General features: G+C 36.2%; 2 protein-coding genes across 4 annotated transcripts in view; both read left to right on the forward strand.

The window, feature by feature from the left end:
* Positions 1 to 916: 916 nt before the first annotated feature.
* On the forward strand, positions 917 to 6,561 carry mdm2 (MDM2 proto-oncogene). 3 transcript variants are annotated; one of them, XM_056748776.1, is made up of 11 exons: positions 917 to 983; positions 2,365 to 2,440; positions 2,530 to 2,604; positions 3,219 to 3,352; positions 3,893 to 3,942; positions 4,048 to 4,139; positions 4,259 to 4,328; positions 5,230 to 5,387; positions 5,503 to 5,652; positions 5,737 to 5,805; positions 5,949 to 6,561. In XM_056748776.1, the coding sequence occupies exons 1-11, from the start codon at positions 952 to 954 to the stop codon at positions 6,444 to 6,446; spliced, it is 1,404 nt and encodes a 467-aa protein (XP_056604754.1). In that variant the 5' UTR covers positions 917 to 951; the 3' UTR covers positions 6,447 to 6,561. The 3 variants fall into 3 exon arrangements, with proteins under 3 accessions (XP_056604754.1, XP_056604755.1, XP_056604756.1); XM_056748777.1 differs by having other exon boundaries at positions 918 to 983; positions 4,048 to 4,106; XM_056748778.1 differs by lacking the exon at positions 917 to 983 and adding an exon at positions 990 to 2,273.
* A 5,458-nt stretch (positions 6,562 to 12,019) lies between these two features.
* The window catches only part of LOC130421265 (thyrotropin-releasing hormone-degrading ectoenzyme-like), a 97,296-nt gene continuing 85,294 nt past the window's right edge, over positions 12,020 to 24,021 (forward strand). Inside the window, 1 exon segment of the mRNA XM_056749062.1 lies at positions 12,020 to 12,153. The gene's annotated coding sequence lies outside the window, so the exon portion shown is untranslated.

The raw sequence follows: 24,021 nt of genomic DNA on the forward strand, positions 1-24,021 counted from the left end.
AATGACTTCAGTGGTCCGCGGAACGATTATGGACCTGCAAGCCCAAACATGTTGAGTTTAAAGGAACATGTTGTACCAAAATAAACTCTGTGAGTCATTGTCCCTGAGCGGATCATGCCACAGAGGCAAAAAGGGACATGTTTTGTAAAACAGTGAATAAGAAGGTGTGGGGTTTCACCCAGTAAACAAAATCTCCCTTAACTATAATTGTTGTGTAGATAGCTACAAATGAAAGAGTTGTGTACAAGGGCCGTGTCATAGTAACAGAATACTCATTTCACACATTATCTTATCTGTATTGATGTATTCACACACTATCATGTGTATCTTTGCACTGATCAACTCGCAGACAATCAGGTCATTGTCATGACTGAAATAATCTAATGAAACTTTCAGTTTCAACAAAATGAACGTTAATCAACACAAGATATATTGAGGTGTGCTCTTGATCAACAATGGCACTTAATATTAAAATTCGATTAGTTAACAACAATTGCTACATAAAATGTATTACAACTTCAGCAAGTTTGGATGTACACATTCTTTAGTGTTACTATTTTCAACAACCTATATTTACTATTTTAAAACAAAGTTTTAAGTCATTTTGAAGTAGCCTAGCCATCTTTTTTTCTAAATATTCTCTTAAACAACTTTATGAAGTCGTTGTTTTAGGCGGCACTTAAGAAATGTTCCTTGTACGTTAAACCGTATAAACATAATTCCAAATAAAGATAACACATATTATTTTGACCAAATTGACATAATACAATACTCAAAAAAATGTATTTCTTACTTTTATTGTCAAAATCAAGTAGCAGAAAATTGCGAAACGTATACGTAACCGCCACGCCACATCATTTCTCTATACATTGTATTGTTTACATTGCGCGCTCAAAGGCACGTGCAGGAACATTTCAAATAACACACTAGCGTAGCGCCAGTAGAGGGCGCATGCGATCCCGCCACCCAACGGTCACTACAAGGTAAGACGCTACTAACACTTTCAGTTTGAATATTTGCCACTTTTTAATATCTCAATCATATCTTTAAGCAGAATGCAATACAAAAACATCGACAATCTGTACAACACGACATTAAAACGTCGTTGGACGCATTAATTTAACGTTAAGTCGCCTGTAATTATCCCTATAATTTAGCTTTGCAGGCGGGCCTACTGAAGCCTCGGGTTTTCCTGAGCGGTCATAACCGGAGAAGTCACATGCGAGCGTGGCGTATGCAGGAAGAGGTTTACGTGTTATTGCCCACAATAGTCTTAGTTTACATCTATAAATAAACGTCTTAAAGCTGTGAATAAGCGATTGACTAAATGCATATTCGTATTAACGTCACGTTACCTGTTTTATTAATACAGTACGCATACAAAATACAATGTGCAGTTTAACTTACATTGTTTTGTTGACATGAGTCATCATACATTTTTGACGTTTTGAAACATTTATTACCCAATATTTTTACGTTTTCCGGGATCCAGACGATCAAGTTCAGGCAAACAATACCACCACACGCAACACAGTGATATTTAATGACACGTCGATCAACATTTGCATGTCGAGTTACCTCAGGGGGAAATGGCATTTGTTGATCCAGGCTTTACATCTAAGTTATATTGAATAAAAGTATTCCAATGGATAAGAGATGAGCTTTCAAGTACGTCCGTCTTGAGAAAAATACATTTTATTTGTGTGTGTACTGTTTGCCGAGCGGTTAAGCTTGTAAATGTCAAAATAAACATAGGTAAATAAACAATCGCAGTCCAGAGACTTTCACATGAAGGACATCCATCCGAAGTATTGTACTGATGACTTGAACTTTTGCTCTTTCATAGTTTTGATTTATGTGGTTTGGCCGATAATAATCCACGCGCGTCATCGCTTTGGTCCAAACACTCCGTTATTTCACCTGTTACTGGGCTGATAAGCCCCAAATCCATGTGCTTAGCTAGCAGCTGGGCGGGTGTAGTCAGACGGGGCAAGCCCGGGCATGCTTGCAAAAAGACGGAGAGCAGGAAACTCATCCACCACTAGGGCGTCCGAAGCCAGTCATGCTTTGACTTGTCATGCCCGTACCCGCCCAGGACAAGCCGATCGCGGCTGTGGATTCTAGCCCCGACATGTCTGACAGAGTCTATTTAAAACGTAGACCGGCGCTCAACCGTCTCCCACTCCTCACTCACCCCGAGCTCAAGCACGTTATGTACAGCTACAGAGTATTTATGAAAGACTAGAATAGCCAACCTACCTCTGTTTGCACAGGTAACGTTTATGTTGCTTTAAATGTTGCTCTCGTACTGAAATGCATAAAGTTTTATTGCTGTTTCTGAATTCTAACTGTTTGTTTTCACAGATATATTTTATGCAATATGGCAACAGAAAGTTGTTTAAGCAGTTCTCAGATCAACAAGGTTGACAATGATAAACTGGTAATTTAACTTTTCTTAGGTTTTTTATATATGTTCTCTCAAATGCAAACTGAACCGATATTGAGGTTTTGTCTTGTCAACTTCCTCAGGTGAGACCTAAAGTGCAATTGAAAAGCCTGTTAGAGGTCGCAGGTGCAGATAAGGACGTTTTCACCATGAAGGAGGTGAGGAGAAATCTACATTATCGATAGACATAACAAACTTGAAGTGTTTTGTGTGCCGGGATCTGCTTTTAGTTCACTTTGAAATGTATGGTAGCAGTGTCCTTCATTTCTCTTGAAATATTGTTAGATTTTTGTTTGTTTCGTGTAATTTCTTATGACAAATGACACGTCATAGGACAATGGCATTTGACTGGCTCTGGTTACATATTGTTTGTCTCCAGTTTCCTGTCTTGTTCTATGTTTGTGTCTTGTTACTTTTTTAAATGTACATTCGAGCAGCACTATTACACTACGACGTACTTTAGAGTTACCATTTGACCAAACCATAATTGCACCCTGGCAACCAACCACAGCATTGTCTTCATAGTTTGCGATAATGTGTTATTTTTTTCTTCATGATTAAAACATTACAAAATCTTTTTGGCGGAAGTGTGATTGAGTCACTTTGTCATTGTTGAATTTGTGGTTATGTCTGACTAACCGGAATGTATTACTCATCAATGTGCTATATTTGAATAGGACCCTGATGTTACACATCCTTGCAGCTGGAACTATTTTGTAGTTTAACCATTGGTTTCTCTAAACAGCTGTTTATTTCTTTTATGCATGTTTAGGTTATGTTTTATTTGGGAAAGTACATCATGAGCAAAGAGTTGTTTGACAAGCAGCAGCAGCACATAGTTCACTGTGGAGATGATGCTCTTGGTGCTGTCCTGGGAGTGAAAAGCTTCTCGGTCAAAGAGCCCCGGTGCGTATTCATGCAACGTCTAACATATTTTTTACATCATACAGCAGGAGCATAGGGGATTGTAGAAACAGCTGTACTACTAAAGCCCCCTGGGATTTCAGGGTGGGGTTGTAGAGCAACAGGTGGTTGCTTTTTCAGACTTTCAACAATCTTTCAGCTCTGAACAAATGTGCTGTCATCTGTTTTTATATGCATAGTCGCTTCAAAAGTGTTAGCATTCAGGTCAAGGTAAAAAATGTTTGTCATTGTGTAAACATCAAGTGTAAACAGAAAACAAAGGTGGTAGACCTTTTTCTCAGAAGCATGTTGTTTTATTGTTTACTGTTCTGGTTATTTTTGGAATTCCTTTTTTATGCTAATCCCAAAATATATATATTTTTTGTGAAACATTTTGCATTCAGTATGCTTGTGTGGCTTCATGTATACTTTTTGCTGTGTTTATTTATTATTTTATTTATTTTTCATTGGTTTTACTTGAAAAAAAATCTGGATGAAAATTAAACTTGCTTGGAATTAATTTGACCTTGCTTTACTTTTCAGTGCTCTCTTTGCAATGATCAGCAAAAACCTTGTGACGGTGAAGAACCCAGGTACTATAGTGCTTAAATCTCTATTGAACAATATTGAGTTAGACTTGTATGAATGTTCTTATATATGTCATTATTTAAACAGGGTTTTTCTCTGTTCTTTCACAGAGACTCAGTCTAGCTTCTCAGAACCAAGGAGTCAAAGTGAACCTGATCGAGGGCCTGGGGTAAATGCTCGTTTTCTCAAAACTCCCTTAAAGGTATAGAGTATTTACCCATTTCACAGAGTGACCAAGGTTGAATGGGTTTTAGCTAGCTCACTCTGTTTTTGACATTAAAGTGTGACTGAAACCTGACTATCTGTATCCTGATGTTCCAGGACACGGATCCAGAGTCTCGCTCATCTACCTCACAACAGCAGCGCAGGAGGAGGAGGAGCAGTGATCCAGGTGAGCACACATACACACGCACACCACCTGTGTCATCTTGAGTGTCTTTGAATGCTTACACTTGATCAACTGTGTTAGATGACCCTAGGGAATTGTGGTATTTTTCGTCTCCAAATAAAAGTTTTTGAAAAGAGTCTATTGTTCTGAAGTGTTTTTCTTGTATTGATCAATTTTTACTAGTCAGTTGTATTTAGTTTATTACCATGAACCATGATTTGCTACTTGCTGATAAGATAGCTGATTCAAGTTTATGTTGTCAACTAAATAATTTTCTCAATTTTATAAATTAGTGTTAAAGCTAACAGACAAACTAAAATCAACAAGTCTAATTAGATTTTCGTGTGTTGCATTAATATCCTTTTACATGCCAGTTAAAGTAATGAACTGCCCTACTTGTGTTCAGTGACGGTAACAAAACATGTGATCTCTATAACACCAGTGTGTATGTGTGGAAAGTTAATATACAGGCTTGAGTCAAACTGTATGTGGGTTAACATGTGGCACCATAATGACTGTCTGTCATTGTGCACTCAAACTCAAAAGAACGCTGAGATCTGGAGGCCGTGCAGAATGCGCTCAGATGACTGCAGCTTTTCAATGGCCCGTTTTAAAGCCTCAGAACACTTACAAAGGCAGTTTGTTGAGCAGCGCTAGGTGCCCCATTTAAATGGGGTTATTGCTCTGAGCATTACTCCTGCTTGGCCCATAAGTCTCCATAGTTGAGTGCACGTAATAAGGAAACATCAGAAAATGAACTCATTCACACTAATGTTTCATTTCTTACACAGTGAGAAGCAGATTGGAGAGCAGGGTGTTACTACGTTCTTTAATGTGTAATAGCGTTATCAGTAAAAACAACAAAGCATAGCGCTGAGCTCAATATGTTGTATGTTTTCAACAGAGGCTTCCTCCGTAGAAGATGAGCCCAGAGAACGCAGGAAGAGGCACAAGTCAGACAGCATCTCCCTGACGTTTGATGACAGCCTGTCATGGTGCGTGATCGGTGGTCTGCGCAGAGAGAGGGTAAACAGCGAGTCTTCAGATACACACAGCAACACTGTGAGTTACATCTGTAAACATGCAGTTCAAACTTCATTTGACAAGATTTCCTGTTTCTAGAGTTGTTAGTACTATCGACAGCAGTGTTTTGACTAATACTTTGTTTGTTCTACAGGATGTAGGTATCTCTCACAGTGATGACAGTGGTGGGAGCGAAGATTCTGACTCTGATTCTGATAACTTTAGCGTGGAGTTTGAAGTGGAGTCCATTGACTCTGATGACTATAGTGAGAAGGATGGGGATTCAGTACCAGGAGACGATGAGGTTTGAAATCAAACTCATCCTGCTTAATGGAAATCAAGCTTAATTCAAGACCACAAACTCACAAAAATCTCTTTTTATGTTTAGGTGTATGAAGTCACAATCTTCGCAGAGAATGAAGATTCATTTGATGAGGATACTGAGATAACTGCGGCAGTATGTAGCATAATACTTTTTTGTTACAGTGGTAGCTTATTTCATAACCCTCTCTGACCCATAGAATTTTATAGTCAGCTTTTGCAACTGTACCTTTAAGACCTATAAGAGGAATTATCTAATGTAATGATGTGTTTACACAGGACTACTGGAAGTGTGCTAAATGTGACAACCTCAACCCTCCTCTTCCTCGACACTGCAAAAGCTGCTGGAAGGTCCGACCTGGCTGGCTTCCCTCAAAACCCTCCAGCCCTCTCTCAGAAACAGACGAAGGAGTGGACATGCCCGATGGCAAGTTCTCGCATTCTTCAACCCCGGCCAAAGATGAAGCTCCTCCTGCCTGTGGCTCCATGACTGATCAACCCACTTCATCACAGCCATCTACCTCTTCAGGAGGCTGCAGTCAGGAAGAGACCCCTGAGCTGGAGCGTTTTAACAGCTTGGATGCATGCCTGCCCTCCACTTTCCTAGAACCCTGCGTCATCTGTCAGAGTCGCCCTAAGAATGGCTGCATAGTCCACGGAAGGACTGGACACCTCATGGCATGCTACACATGTGCCAAAAAACTAAAAAATCGCAACAAGCTGTGTCCGGTGTGCCGAGAGCCGATCCAGTCAGTTGTGTTGACGTTCGTGAGCTGAATCTCAGATATACCTCCCGCACATTAAAGTGTATTTTAAGTTCTATAAATATTCCTTGCGTCGTGAGGTAATTGTAATGTTTTTCTTATTAATTAAAGAGTTTAATTTATAATTATATGCAGTTTTTCCCATTCATTGATGAGACTATGTGCAGAGACGCGAACTGGCCTGGATTTGAGCAAGCCATACTAAATAAAACATCATTTGAGGGAAGTAAAATCGAACTGTTTCAGAATTCACTGCAGTTATCCACCAGTACAAACATGATTTTATCAGTGTATGAAAAAACAAACAGATAGAATTTCCTCATGGAGTTAGCACCATTATGTTCAGCTTACACATTATTTCCAACTTAAATAGCAGTCAGCATATAGGGAAATTTGACATAGCCTACACCATTTTTTTGTTGTTTGAAAATGAGCAGTGCTTCTACACAACGGAGCTGTCACGCGCACCCATGACATTTATAATGATGATCTTTCGGCGCTATAGAGGGTATGCATAGATGTCACTTTCCCACGTGAACGCGCTCCCTTGAGTGGCAAAACTAAGGCAAAATGGCTGTAAAACGGGACTTGAACACGCAATTATTTGCTGAAACTATATGCAGCCGGACTCAACGGTGATCCTTACGACTACCTTATGACTTACAAAGGAATCAGATGTTCTTAGACACTCAAATGTTGTGCGGAATTGCGTTCTATACCGGAAATATTTTTTTTATAAACTCTTTATAGAAAATTGCACTTAACATCAAAAGACGTTAAACAAATGACAATTTGTTATGGTTTGGAGAAATGTACTGAACGAGGGATAGGCTACACCACCCTTTTAAGAGCGGAAAATAGGATTTTTTAAATTAATTTTTATACTTTTTATTTAATTTTTTAATACCATTTGAAAATACATTATAAAAAATTGATGTCATGAGTGAGAAATATTTTTTATTTATAAAATATTTTACTATATATAGAAAAAAATAATATACAATAGTTATTATTAGTGATTCTCTTTTTTTGGCAAAACATGTCACGGTTAATATACATAGTTTGACACAACCGGAACCATAACAACCATACCGGAAATATTTTTTTAATGAACTCTTTATTGTCTATAAATTGCATTTAACATCAAAATACATTAAACAACTTTCAATAGTTTATTAAAAAAAATATTTCCGGTTAGAACGAGTTGTGTAAAACTGCTTTTTTTTTTAAAACTGCCGAAAATTGATTCGGCCGGAAGTAGACGCACTTTCGCGGATGCGCGGAAGAAATCGTGTTTCCGGGACGGATCGGGTAGCGACACGCTAGCTAACCACGTAGTTCTATGATATGCTAGTTGATACGTAAGCGAACTAAAACCGTAAGAACGAGTTTGTTTGATTTCACTAACTATAGCCTCATACACATACTAGCATAGCAAGCACTTAATGTAAAATACGTTAATGGTAATTTCTAGTGACAAGTATCGTAATGTAATTTTGTAAGAATTGCAATCAGGCGCTAAAAGAGTATCCAAATAGACGTTCTTTCAGCCAATAGAAAGTCTCGGGGTCCGGGGGAAAGTGACGACACGTGCATACCCGTCTATATGTGAGATCCTTCGTTATTTAGCGCCAAAACTAAAGTACTTCGTTTAACACCATCCACATCACCTAAACAGTTTAGTTTTTAAAAACAAAAGATTCAAATTTCGGTTCTTTATAAAGTTAATTTAGAAAATAGTTCTAAGCATTTTTTGTTTATGGTTTAGCCCGACGAGAACACATATTCTGATTGCTAGATGTGCTGGAGCACAAATTTGAATTAATATGAGAGCTTTGGAATGTTAAGATCCATCATTTTATTATGTGTCAGAAGCAGCTGTTGTCCAGGTGGAAGGGCAGGGTCACATGTGATTAGGCTTCTAAAAGATGATTATGATATTTGTTACGCATTATATAAAGGATGCACTGTTTAGTCTCAAAAAATTATGTGGGAAACACAGATATGACAAGCGAGGGCTTTCACCCTGGGTTAGGAATTTGATTAAAACAACTGCTTATAGATTTTGAGATATGGCGAATGCATAACAACTAATATGGTTGTTCGTATAAATATTTAAAGACATATAACTTTATACTGAATCTTAAAGCATTTTGAATGTATCATTGTAATTTATATTCATGCTGGTGTATAGGTTCCTGATTAATTAATTCCAGTAATTTTCTGCACTGAAATTCTCAGTAAGCTCCTGTGTTATATATCATGACACGTTGGTAAATTTGTTTTCCCTGTTGTATGAAATGCACCTTCTGCTGCAAAGATTCTCTCATTTTCTTTGAGGCCTAATAAATAATAATTTGGACACCGTTTCGTCATATAGGTAAGGCTCTACAGTGTGTGTGCTACTGACCAAATCTAAACTCAAATAACCTGTTGTATAGACTTTTCAGTGGCAACAACATAAACGTTATGTGGCTCAAACTTCCGGTGGACCACTGCAAAGAATCAATAACTGTTGGGTATATTTAATTTAATACAATTAATATACAATCAAATATTGAGATGTACATAAATCTAATTAGAAACTACAACTTCCACCTGCGCTTACACGTGCTAACTGTGACGTTTGCAAAACCTTTGGCTGATTTCTGTGCAAGTCAACAACTACGGAAAAAGTTTTGTGAAAGCATGGCGTCCTCAGTTACTCTTCTCCAGTACGAAAAATAACAAATACTACAACGATACGAGATAAAGCAGATATTTGACATCGCTCTAGACATCAGGCAGAAGTTCAAACCTGTTGTTGGGGACACAGTATTATTATTCACGCTTTTTAGAAAACAGGTGGTCTGGCAAAACAGTCATCAACCAGCTGATGCTTCAACATGCCCACGCAGAGGATGTAAAGAATGTGAAGATGCATCACCCTGTGTTGAATGTTGCACCATCTTGGGAGGATCGGTGCCAATGCGCTTAATGCAGTGTTTTGTTTTTCTGTTTGAGTAAAAAATAAAACCTAATGGTAGGGCGGTCTTGCTGTGTTTAAAACTGCAATAGCATTAAGCACATTCACTTTAGATTTCTTCATATATTAAACAAATCAAGTAACGGTACATATCAAAACAATAATAATAGTGGAGTATGAGCCTTCCAAGATGGCGTCCCCACTGCAACATGCAACAAAGGGCGTGACATCATTGTCAATGCACCATTTTTCACTGTAGTGGAAGCTGTATTTACTCTAAAAAGCAGGTTGCCTATACATGATAAATTAGTAGTATTTATTTAAAGCGGCATAAGAACCCCAAAGTAAAAGACAAATATCACACAGTTGACCGTAATAACAGGAAATCAAGTATTTGTAGAGAGTTTATCTGAGGTTTCAAATTTACACCTAAATTATGAACATCGCTGATATGATCGATGTTTCAGTTCAGTTTGCAGAGCATCGGATGGTAGCACAAGTTCGTGATCTCCACCTTGTTTAGAAAAAAAATATTTAAGGCAAATTGTGTATTTGTATTTTTTGTCTCATGTTTGTGACTGTCTGTGAATCTGTCAATTTTTACTAAATGTATTAATCAGAATGTAAACTCACACGATGTTCCTGAATTCTGTCATAATTGATAAAAACTCAGTTTATCATGCTGTCCCACATTTGTCCCTGTAACTGTATATTGTGGCACATTATTGTTGCTTAAGTTGTATGACAACAGTTTATAATATTCAGTAGTACACAGTGGTCACCTAGATAGAGGGCTTTGGTTACCAGGGACCAACTTTTCACTCGCTGTCAGGAAACATGTTCAGGCCTGTTGTTTCTCTAATAGCAACTTGGCACAAAGATAGTCTTTTCAGCACCCATAACACACAAAAGCTTTTTAGTATTTGATTTTGAAACAATTCACAGCTGTGAAATTGTACAACTCATACCAATAGCTAGTTTCATTTGAGCCTGGAACAGAGAATATTAAGTTTGAAAGCTTTTGAACAGACCCATCCAGTTCAGTTTATATTCAAGTAATAAAATTGTACAACAATGGTTTGTCAAATTATAATTGGCCTTATATTAAAATCCAAATTTGAACATTATCTGTGTATTGTTCAGAAGCCGTTTTGAACGAATTATTGTGTATTTCCTCTAATAATAGTTTACTTTTCTAGTAGCAGATGTTCATTCAGTCATCAGCATGTCTGACAGAAGTTTTACAGATGAAGCGCAATCAGTTCACAATAGCAGAAATTAAACTCTTTAAACACTAGAAATATGCAATTTCCTAGTGTTTAAGTAGACAAAACACTTTCAATATTGTTGATTAAAATGACTGAACAATTACATTCCAACCAATCCATAGAGTTAAACACCTGATGAAACCAATACTGTTATTTATACCGTCAACCTCTGTTGGTAAAGTGAATTACTCAAACTTTTCTTATAATAATAATAATAATAATGCTTACCAGAATTCATTGAAAATCACGCACGTTATGTTGACGGTTGGAGAACTATTAGCGCTGCCTTTTTACCCTCTATCAAATATCAAAGACTCTCAATCAGTGTTGGGTGTAATTAGTTACTAAGTAATTAGTTACTGTAATTTAATTACTTTTCCCTTGAAAAAGTAAAGTAAGGGATTACTCATATGTTTTCTGTAATTTATTTACAGTTACTTTTGATGTAATTAAACTAAATACTTTGTGAAATAGATGCGTGTGCAATAGTGTAATTGACATCAAAATTCAAAGTCTTACTTTAAAATCTGTGATTTAATGTATAATTATCACCTTTGTAAGACTTTGGTCAGTTAATAATATTATTTATTATTTAATTGTTATATTATTTCATGTCTATCCTTGAATCACTTAACTAATCAAGGTTGATGTAGGATATAGAAAGTAATTAGTAATGAGTAACTAAATACTTTTTGGACAGAGTCATTTGGACAGTAATCTAATTACACTATTGAATATGTAATGAGTAACTAGTAATTCATTACTTTTTCAGAGTAACTTACCCAACACTGCTCTCAATCAAACACATGTATTCAAACATTATTCCTCTCAAAAAAGGTTTAAATGGTGAAAATATAGGCTGCTACTAACAAATATGAATAAAAAACTTAAAATCAAACCTGAGAAGAGAGTCCACATGTTTTTTTTTTAAATAAACAGATAATACCATGCAGAAATAGATAAAAATTTAATAAAAAAAAAATTAGTGAAGAGCTGTGCATTATTTTATTCAATAAAATAGTATTTTAGATGTGTCATTAAATAGTCTTTGCAACCCTTATGGACCATTTCATGGGTTTCTGAGATTTCTGTGGGGACATAAACCTTCCTTTGCTAGAAACATTATCACATACCAGACTGGGTCGAGGGGGCAAAGATCCTAAAAATCTATTTTAAAAACTTAACTCAAATGAGGAAAAAGCATGTTTAAAACCATGTTTTGTTTACTAAAATGATAAGATGGATATCGACGTTATGAAGAAAAGTATCCAAATATGGCACACTTCCGCATGAACAATAACCAAGTTGAGGTGACCTTACAAGCCAATTAGCGTTAAGTATCACGTCAGCCTCTCATCCTCACGTTTAGTAGAGAAACTTTTCAACTAAACAAAAACTAGACGAATATCAAATATCAAAGTGAAAAGTCATTTAGGATTGAACGTCAGGACAAAACATCTAAAACGCTGAAGTTTCTCCACATGCAGGTGAGTCGATGTTTAATGAACGAAGCTCTCCAGCCAGTCATTTCCGAGTGTTTGTATTTCTCTGTATGCGTGATGTGGTCCGGTTCGTTTACAAACAGGTCGTTTGAAAAGTGGTGAAAACACATTAATCCGTGAAGTGTCTTTGTCTCTCTGAAATTCGGTTTAGTGTAGGAACCATTTAGTTTATTTACTAAAGCTGTGTGTTGTGCCTCGAGTTTCACCACAAGGTGGCAATGTGACACAGTATTAGGGTTGGACCCTATTGTCTTGTTATGGTGTTAACGTGAGTAGACTTTCTGTATGGAAGTATGTTGTATATTAGTAAAATAAACACGTAAGAAGCTTACCAAGTAATGCCGTTTGACCTTTTAACGTTAGATCACTTCGCAAGATGTAAACATTGGTCCAGAAACCTTTCCGGTTTCTGTTATTAATTAATTTATTGTCAGTGTAAGTCATACATATATACGATATTTGTTCAACATTTTAATGTATGTTAAGTATGTTAATTGTATTTTGTTTAAACGTTTGTGTAATGAAACGGGAAGTTCTTCTGGACCAGGGTCAAACCAGCATTGATTACGTCATCCAAATTGGTCTAATCCTTTTGCTTTTATTTGTGTAGACTTATTTGTGTGCACAGTTCAGCTGTGTCATGACAAATAATAAAAGGCGTATGCTTTTTGTTCGTAGATGTCTTCTGTCTCAGAGGCAAGTATGTAACTTATTAAAAACACAGAAACTCTTAGAGTTAAAGACCCAGTGAAAGCAATATTAAGGCTTTTTCCTTTTTTTAAAAATAGTGAGCCTTATGGACGTCAATAACATGATATGCTTTTTAAATCTGAAAAATTCACATTTTGTAGATATAATCGTTCAAAACTCAAAGTCTGGCCCGCGCTTAAACAAATCTAGAAATACCATGACATCACGCTACACTTGAGGCTTTCCTCAAAGTTCTTGTCCAATCAAATCCGCTTTAGATTTAGAGTCCCACCCCTGCACTAGCAGAGATTCAGAAGTGGCGTCTCAAATTAGCCACTAGTTTGCATGACTAGTGACTTTCCAACCAGTGTAAACATTAACATTAAAGTCTTCAATTTACTTTAGTGTCCTCTGGTTAGACACGATAGCACAGAACTGATTATATGCACAAATTTGCTGAGGAAACAAAACATATCTGACCCGTTTCAAGTCTATGCAGTATGTTGAATGTTAAGGCTCTATGAAAGAGATCGGACATTACAGCCTTAGTGAGTACAAGGAGGAGACAAAGTCAGTGTCACTCACCGACCTCAAAAACAAGCTTGAAATGACACATCATTGGGATTCCTGATCTGCCTATTCTTTTCAACAGACCTAAACCCCTGTCACTGTGGCTATCACGCTGTTAATGCAGCTTTGCCAGGCTGAGGCTGACTTTGCTGTAAACGAAACGCTATTGGTTATTTTGAGGTGAGGGGGCACTCGATATATCTCACGCTCGCTGCATTTTTCTGTTGATATTACGTCACACATCAAATAACTCGTCCCAGGGCGATTCAGTATGTCTTTAAGCTCTCTTTTCCTATTAACATATTGAGAGAAACTAAATCCATAATCCCTACAAATAAAAGTGTGCAACTGTGCAGGAAAATTCGCTCTTATGCTAAAGTTTCTGAAGTGTATGTATAACAGATAGCGATACAGATTACCTGTTTGAAGTTTGACATAAATCATTCATGAAACATAACCGTTGTTTTTGGAGTTTAGAAACAAAACGATAAACTGGTGTGCAACAGTAAGATAATGTAAATATTTAGTTTGAAATTAGATTCGATTGTTTAACAGTGTCTCTTGCATGCAGAACTGTATGAATTGTAAGTAGAGTTTAGGATATTAAACACTTAAAGCGTCATTTAAATTCACATTCATGTTTCCTGTGAAGCAGCAAAATGTCTGTTATAATAGTGCGCGTTGTCGTTTCATCCTGATTCTTTTCGCATGATCGACTCGCTGGTTTGCTTTTGTGTATTTTGACAGTTTTCATAATGACAAGAAAGTAGTCTTGACATTTTGGGATTATTTACGCATATCAGCAAACACGCTGACCGTTAATTTTCAAGAGCAAAGTTTTTCATAAACTTATTGATAATTTAAGGCAAGCAAATGGATTGTCCAAGCATCTGTGACTTCTGATAAGTGTCTAATGATTAAGAATTCAAATGGGCAAAGAAAATATGATAATTTGTCTATGCATGCTCAGGTTTAAAGACCAACCAGATGATCATGATGATTGTTACAGTTTTTCTCAATTGCTAACACACAATTCATGATACAAATCACAATTTTCTCACAACTATAAACACATTCTCAGAACTATACATCAACTTGTGCAAACCCCACACAAAAACGTCCTCATTTTGCAAAGATTTAACCATGTTCTCATTTGGGAAACACAAGCACATAATATAATGAACTGAACTTTCACGATGTTAACTCAAATAGCATATATTTATCCATCTGTAAACATTCAATACTGATGACACACCAATCAGAATCTCAATAGGAGCACAGGTGCATCCTTGAATCATCTCCTGGGCTTTATACTACTGTAAACATACAGTATAATTACAGTAAACACGTTATATGAGAGAAATGTCACTATTCTGTATCCAGTAAACTTTACCACGTATACACCCTAAATTTGGGATTGGATGACATGTTTATTTATATATTTATACAATTGTGTTCTGTATTTTGTTGCATACCCATTTTATAATGTTTTTTTTATCTTTTCTGTTAAATTATTCTACTGTTGAATTTTAATAAGAGGTTTCTTTAACAGTGTTTTGAATTGATTTCACCATTGTCTAAGACTTGTGTGTTTCTGAGGGCTTGTGAGTCATGTTTGGTGGAAAAGTTCCCTTTTTCTGCAAGTTTGAATGGTTTTGGGAAGATAGCTTCATTTTGACCTGAAAATAGGATGATGACAGAATTGGGTGAGAAGTTATGAATTTGTGAAAAAGAGGAGACGTTATTTCAAGAAACGTGTTTAAGCAATCGAGAACAACTGGATAACCGTAAACCATGTAGGCTTAGTAATATTAACGTGGCATAAAAGTTGCGGGAAAAAGAGCATTCAAATGTTTTATTTAATGAGCATTTCTTTATGTATTGTGGCCATTCCAGTCAAGTGTCTGTTGGATTTTGACAAAGTCTCGGGACTGAGTCATTCTACAGCAATGTGACAGACTTCCGGCATGACAAATGGAGCTTATATCACATAAAAAAAGACTTTTGAACTTTCAAAATACATCTAGCAATATTTTAATTGCTTAAAAGTGTATATGAACTTGTTTTCTTTGCAGTTTTTGAGGTCTTAAAAAATACAGAGCACATTTGCTGTTATTTTGACCTGTTTCTCCTTTTTTAATTTTCTGCAAATATATGTAAATACAAACAATATTTCTATTTGACATTTGAAAGAAATATTTTTAGAATGAAACAAAAATGATCATCCTCAATATTATCAGGTAAGTGCCGCAAACTACCAACTGAGAAGCACTGTTGTTATTCCGAATGTGATATATATTCAGAATTATCATGTACTGTTTTTAAATTCCCCCATGGCCATGACTTATTGAATAAGAGGGCAATAAATCATTTAACCAAGGCTGTGTTACGTACTTTATGCTTTGGTAAGTTTTCTCAAGTATAGCAATTGAATTATTGAAAGTGAATTATACAACTTTTAACAGCCTGTTAAATTAAATATAATATTGTTTAAGCATCCAGGTAAATCTCTTTGCTGTTGTTGCTTTCAGTCTGAAATGTCTCTTGTGAGGAAATGAAGGCCATTTATTTTTTAAGCAGCCATTACATTTCTTTGCTGTCCTTCTGAAATCTCAGATGTTTAAAATAGTTGTTTATTAGGAAAAGAAAAACCACTGTCATTTCTAAATGATTAAATACTGAGTTGTCATAGTTGACCAGCACTTTTTAATACTTTTTATTCGTTAAAAATTTGCAAAACACAGTGACAAATATTAAGGGTGTACATAATAATAATAATAATTTATTGCAACAACAAAAGATTTTGTGAGGATACGAGGTTTCAGAAGAACAGTAGCGATATTTGATATTAATGTATTTTTTTATGAACACTTATTAATGGTCACTAGTTAACTAGATGTTGTTTTATCCCAATTTTAAGTTAAAATTCTTTCTCTGCTTTAATAGTTCTCAATGCTCGGACATGTGCTTTTTAAATGTTTTTTTGGTTATCTGTTTTAGTTGTAGATTCTGTGCGTGTCTGGTTGGAGAGATAATGAAAGTTGACAGTAAAATGTGAATTTGCTGTGGTAGAACCAGAAAAAAATGCTCTCCGTAAGAACAAACAGAATTATTGTCGACTGGAATTCGTCTATTTGTTACTGGTTTTAAAATGTTTGGAGTTTTAAAGAATAGCCCGAGAGAAGAAGCAGTAAAACAGCCTTCAAACAGACGTTCTCTGTCTCTTATTTTCAGGGTTTTTTTCTGGCTTCAAGCCTTCTCATTAGATGAAGGGTTTGTCAAAGCAATATTGCCCTCGAGTGCAGGAGTGCAGGACACAGTAGAAACGCAGGCTGTCAAATCAAATTTGAGATATTGAACAGCCATTAAGATACCTCGGGCTGCTCTGTATGCTTCACTTTGAAGTGCACAAACAACACCCTGCAGTTACAATACTCAGAAATGTCCTGCCGTTCCCCGACACCGTGTCAACACCGGACGCAATGTGACGACAAAAGACAATAGAATGCATCAGAACCTATTATAAATTTAAATTCACATGGTGTTATAACACATCCTCAGAGGAGCAATGAAGTGAATAATAAAGCAGCTCTTAAAACTAAAGGATCTATGGCTATTTAAAAGCCATCAGAAAACCAATGCAAAAAGCAACGTTTTGTGCTGTTATCTGCTGCCCAAAACATTAAAGTTCTTAATCCCACTGGGATTCATCTCAATGTTCTGATAGCCTTCGCAGAACAGATATAAGGGCTGAACCTTCCCTGAAACTATTTTTTTTTTAAGAACAACTTTTAGCCAGAATATTGTTTGTTGTTTGCAGTTCCAACACTTCCGTTTAAATCTCCTGGGTCGGACAGCGTGTTTGTTTCTAGCCAATATGTCTCTGTGGAAGTTTTATAATGGTACTCAAACCCTTTTGTGGCTAGACCTTTGTTGGACACCTGGGAAATCCCGGACCACCTTGGTGATAGTGATACCTGTTGGTTAAATTGGATTGTCTGATTTCTCTCTGATGTCGGGATGCAGAAAGCACACCATAAGTGTAACAGAAGATACTGAATGTTCACGTCTGATAAATAGTATCCCTGAGACAGTTTAAGGACTGATGTCGGATTAGGAGAATGAGCAATTAAAAAAATATAATATCAGTGGTTTAAAAATGTTTAAGTACGAATCTGAAGTAACTTTTTTGTTAACGTAAACAAAATTCAGTTATTGAGCGAAGGACATAAAAACTCGCATCAGGTATTTTATAATAATAATCTAAATTTGAGTATAATGAATAAATATCTATAATTTATGTAGATTTTGTATATACACACAATATTTTGATTTTGTGGATGTCAATTGGCTTTACACGCATAAAGTACGAAAATCAAACTGCTATTTTATGGCCCAAACATGATTACAATATATAGAGATTGCATCAATTTTATTCCATTTTAAAGGTCCAGTCAGTAAAATCTAGCGGCAAGGTCCAACCACTCACTCCACCCCTCCCGTTCGAAAGACTACGACGGCTCCTCCTGTTCAAAACACTTTGACGGCTGACAGAACATTGCGAATATTATGCAAGGGGGCTCGCAGTGTTTGTAGATAGAAATAAGAAATAAGGGAAATAAAAACATAACGCTTCATTGTGTAAACTCTTTATACACCTCTGAAGACATAGTTATGTATGTTATATTGGATTTCATGTCAAAAGATCCTCCGAAAAAAATTACACGCTGGACCTTTAAGCTACTTTGTTATTATTATTACTCTACGTCAAATGTCTTTGGATTGCATTGTGTTTTTCAATGTAATATTATTGGCCATTTTTATTGTAGTCCCTGTTGCATATATTACAAAGATCCCAAATTATCAAAAATACATAAGATATTTAACTGGTAAATGATATGTTGTGTTTCTACATGTCTTTCTGGCTTTATTCTTTAGTCAGTGGAATATGCATACATACATTAGAAAATACATTAAAAGGGGGGTTGGAGTTCACTTTATGCAATATAACAAGTAAAGAGTCATTACATTACAATGAAAAGTCATTACTACAATACCATTTTCCCCTATTCTTATGCAATCTACTACATTATATATTATATGGGCCGCTTTTGTGCAAAGCACAGTTACTAGATGTTTTGGCTCTAAGGCGTCAATATAAGTGAATTTTGACTGTTATTCCACACCGAATCAATTTTCATATTTTATGTTTTTCTACAAATGATGGAACATTATCATCCCCACAAAACATAAGCACAATGATGCGAAGAGCGTTCATCTTCATAAATCTAAACAAAAAGTTAAAGGACATTAAACTCTCATTTGGCCGAAGGAATAAGATGGTTCGAGGCCGCGCAAATTCATCGTCCCTCTTTAAAGGTTACTCGGGGTCTATAATGTCACACATCTGTCACCATTAAACAGGCGTAAAGGTGTCACATTAGGCTTGTTTTCTGAAGTGGACACGGCAAATAAAAGAGCGTTTTTTTTTTTGTTTGTTCTTCAGGGAGAGAAGAGATTAAAAGCTACACAGAAGATAGTGTATCACTGAGACAGAATGCGGCCTGAAGTGATTATCATTCAACTGTATATCAAATGCATGAAACTTAAACATTACATTGAAAAATATTTGTTTTACACACCATAGATCTTTAAAGGGATAGTTCAGCCCCCCAAAAAAACTCTGTCAAACTTTACTCAACTTCAAGTCTCAATTTCTTTGTTCTGATGAAAACAGAGAAATATATTCGGAAGAATGCTTGTAACCAAACAGTTTTTGACCCAAATTGACTACCATATTATGAAAAATTACTTCATCATTTTGTACTGTTGATCACAAAATAAGAGATTTTGAAGATTGTAGTACAGTAAACCGTTCTAGGGCTCTTTGACTACCATTGTCATTTTTCCTACTATGTTAGTCAATGGGGTCCAAGAACTGTTGGGTTACAATCATTCGTCCAAATATCTTTCTCCGTGTTCAACCTAACAAAGAAATGTATACAGATTTGAAACAACTAGAGAGTGAACAATCCATGACAGAATTTTCATTTATGGGTGAACTATACCTTTAACTCATACAATGGGTTTATTTCAGAATCATAAGAGCTTGCACACACAAGGAATTTTCTTTTGTGTTGGAAGCTTCTAGTACAGACATTCAACACAATGACAATACAACATAATTAGATTTACTGTCTGAAAGATTCTAAAATTTGCATATATAAAATAAACGACTATTGTAAGGAAAATGGGGATAATAACATAAAAGAGACATTGTATAGGGTAGTATATAGTAGAATATACATATTGACAGATTGTATGTACACTTTTGCACATTTATGTGGAACACGCAGGCCTTAAAGTTGGTTTTTAAGATCCTCAAAAATCTTCAGCATGCAGAGGAAGGTACCTTAGTGAAGGTTGCTACCTTCCTATTGATACCTGTGTTGGTTTCTACATGACACTTAAAACTATGTGTCAGACAGTCTCTAAAGGGAGTTACAGAACTTGGTGTAACTGTTGTTGTCTCTCTCGACAGGAGATCCTGAAAATGTTGTGGCTGTTGAATGGCTATATTTTATCCATTTCAAATGAGAAGAGATTGCAATTGGTTGCTTTTGCGCTCCAGTGGTGTAATTTGGCCCAGAATGTTTCCCGTCCTTTTTTCTCATTTGCATAGTATAAAGTACAAAGTTAAGCATGTCTTTAGGGCTTTACCTATGCATTATTCACTCTACACACCACTTATCAGTGGTCTGACTGCTGTCCAAACACAACAGCGAGAGAATAATTTACACTGTTAGCTGTCATCAAATATTGGTATGTCTCTGCACGAAAATGGAGCAGACAGGTTGTAGTTTTGTGTACAAAAGAATGTCATTGGCACAGCCTTATCTGATGACATTGAGATTTGATTTGTAATTGCCCACAATAATAGGCGTAAATAGTAAATAGAAAGAACTGGGGTCATGCACTACTCTTTGTTATACATGAAGGTGAAAAGTGTCTCTCTATTGTTAAGTAGGGCGTCATGGGTTCGTTTCCCAAAGAAATACACATACTGATAAAATATAAATGTACACTTCATTAATGTAGTGGAGTAGAGACAGACTACAAGACGTGAATCAAAAATGACATTAATCACCATGAAGCTACGTGAAACTTGTGTTAACAGCTGTCTTTGTGTACCATGGAGAAGTGATGGTACCCGTAAATGATAATGATAGATTTTTAATTTCTTGCTAAAATATAATTTTTTTAGCACTCTATTTCACGAGTAAAGGCGTTTTAGTGGATTAATATGAAAGAGAAAGCAAACACATCTGATTAAATGAGATTTTGGTCCAATGAATCCATCTGGGTTTAATTGCTTTTCATACAGGTATATTTCAGTTGTTTTTCAAGTTTTTTTTCATTTCATTCAATTCCCTCCCATTAACGTCTGTGGAGCGCAGATTCATCCAATGATGCAACGAAATTATATTTGCATGTAGGGTGTGATCGTTAAATTAATCATAATCAGTTATATTTTGGGTACGTTTATGTAAATATGTAAAAGCATTTGAGCACGCAACCCTTAACCTAACAGTTTTTATATTATACATTAAAAACACACGCATAACAGGCAGGTACGGCTACAGTTTATGGAAAACCTCTTACATCGTGATCATTTCTAGTTTGATGGTGGGTGGCAAATTAGTTTATGGTGCGTTTACGCCATCCACTGGAATGGAGTGTGAAACACTGAAGTGTTTTTAAAGTGTTTTCTGTATTCCATTATACAGACATGTTAGTTTAGTTTAAAATAGCTTTATGTCTGTCATTCTAGCCATTTAACACAGTCTGTATTGTTAATGAATACATGCAAGCAGTTTTTAATTCCTCCACCAATAATACGTATTTATAAAATCGTTTCATTTGCATGCATTTGCTCTTCACTGACGTTAATGGGAGGACTGGTGTATTACAAGCACGCAACATTTAAATTTGCCGTATGTATAATTATACGCAGATCGATTAGAATGGGTTGACATATAAGATCAACAGCAACTTAACCATATAATTTTAATTGGAGGATTTGGCAAAAAATTTGATCCAAAGATTAATATTTTATTTGGATCTGTTGCATTGTGTTCATTGTGATCTTGCCGTAACAGGCACCATGATCTACCACTTCGGGTTACACTGTTTTGAATGTGACGTTTGACATGTCATTTATGTCTTGCTTCAATGGCTTTGATACTGAACTGAATAGGGAGCTGAAGAGATGGCGGGTTTTTGTAGTCCAACAAGGACGTTAGTGCTGGAGTGGTTCCCTTGACCGAACGCTTATGCATTTGTCCCATAGACTTTTGGAAGATTGCTAAAATAAGCTCTGTGATTAACATAGGTTTATGGTGTTTACACACGTTTTGTCTATCAAGATAATCTTTACAAATTAACACAACATTTGTTACTTTGGAAACCAAAATACAATCGGCGGAAGTAAAAAGCTAAAACAATGCTATAAACCGACTTCACTTAAGTTCGCTCAATATCAACATCACCACCAAGCCTCCGACAACTCTTTCAAACTTTATTAAGAGTGTGTTCCCTGATAAGTAATTACATTGTGAATGAATCCGCATTTACGTCTTAAGGGATCAGTGCCCATGTTGCATTATTTGTGAGCTTTATATGCTCGATGGTGCGAAAGGAAGTAGTCGCTTTAAGCAACTTGTTTACAACCACCGTTTTTAAGGCTTTAAAAAAATCACAAGCGGTTATAATTTGTTTGTTTTATGTCATGATACAAAAACCCGAAAATATTTAGAGGTTTTGTTTACCACAGACCCATTATAAAAAAAACAGACATTGGATCGATGGAACCGGAAGTCCTAAAATGCTAACTCGCGTCCGGGGTTTGCATACAAAAATATGTTATCTCTGAGCCCCCCTATAGCAGATGGCAGGTTCTTAAGCTCATATTTCATTCAGCACCAGCTAAACAGCCGCATATGATGATATATAATATATTGGAATGCTGGCTTTTTACAGATATTACAGACATTCTCAGTAGAGACAAAGACGTTTTGAATGAGAAAATGTATATTAGGAAAGGTAATATTGTGCATTTATATTTCATGCAGAATAAATGGTCTGCACAAATAAGCAAAAATCTTTCTCATAAGAATCTGAAAATGTATTTTTATTTCATATTTAAACAGGTTTTCACACCACTTTACGTATGCAGATGGCTGTCAGATGCAGGGAATATGTATTCTAATGAGAATGAAGAAGCGGCAGGCTCTAGTGTGAACTGAAGAATATTATTGCAGTGGAACAAACAAGCTTATAGCTTCATGCTGGCATAATAAAGATGCTCTGGAGGGGGATCAGCTATCCATGACATTTAACTCGGATGTTCTCAGCTGTGCATAGTTTTAAGTAAAGTGCAAAGTGCAAAATTTTAGGTAAATGCAAATGAACACCAAAATCTAATTTGATTCCAAAGAGACATTTGCTAATTGTGGCTACCTCAAACAAAGCGGTTCAAAAGGAGAAATGTGTCAATTTCCGTTTATTTTTATTGTTGTTTACATTTACATTTAGACATTTGGCAGATGCTTTTGTCCAAAGCGACTTACATTGCTTTATCCTATACGTTTTACATTGGTATTTGCAATCCCCTGGGATCGAACCTTAACGCAATGCTCTTACCACTGAGCTACAGGAAACCTCACTGTTGCACACTTTAAGAGAGTCGCTTCTCATTCCAGCAAACCATATTAGCCATAAGAATCAAAGTTAAACAAAATTTTTGTGTATTGCAACAACGATAAATCATGCCTAATTAGAGCTACTGTTAATCAAAATGCCCAGGTTATGAATATGAATATTCACCACAAAGCACATCATTTGAGTTATGCATAATCATTAAACATTTGTTACAAATCAAAACTGAACTAGTTGATTCGTTCCGCGATTCATCCGTCTAATACCCTCCTATCCGTTAGCCTAGTGTCATGTGATTGGTCAGAGGGTGTAGTCTGTTGTGATTGGTCAAACTTGTTCAGCATGTGCCGCAAATGGAACGCCTATCATCATTACGGGAGTCTGCTAAAAGAAGATGGACTTAGTTTCACAACGTAGAACACAGGTTCTAGACATGATGCACACACATCACAAACGAGCGACAGTGTTTGGGGGAGGAGAGTGAATTTTCGCGGCAGTCCCAGCAAAACGTGGGGAATATTTCTAGTGTCGAAGACACACGGCAAATAGAGACTAGGACTAGTTCACGTTCACGTGATTCAGAGTCTACTCCCTCTTTTTCAAGCCAATAACTTTATTTATTCACCTTCAGACTTACAACTTGGCAGACTGCTTACTTTCAAACACGGCAACAAAACAGACTTTAAAGTAGTGTCTCTAAAATGATTTCAATGGTAGAACAACTCTTAAACGGACTAATTCTAATGCCGCTGCTTCCTGAGCAGCCTTATAGTGGCTATAACCACATTCTGTGTTCGGGTTGCTACACACAGCCCTGCCCATCCCCTGGCTGCGGAAGAGTACCGCATGGTTTGCAAACAACGTTACTGCATTTCA

This window comes from Triplophysa dalaica, chromosome 5, assembly GCF_015846415.1.
Source record: "Triplophysa dalaica isolate WHDGS20190420 chromosome 5, ASM1584641v1, whole genome shotgun sequence".
Lineage (NCBI taxonomy): Eukaryota > Metazoa > Chordata > Actinopteri > Cypriniformes > Nemacheilidae > Triplophysa > Triplophysa dalaica.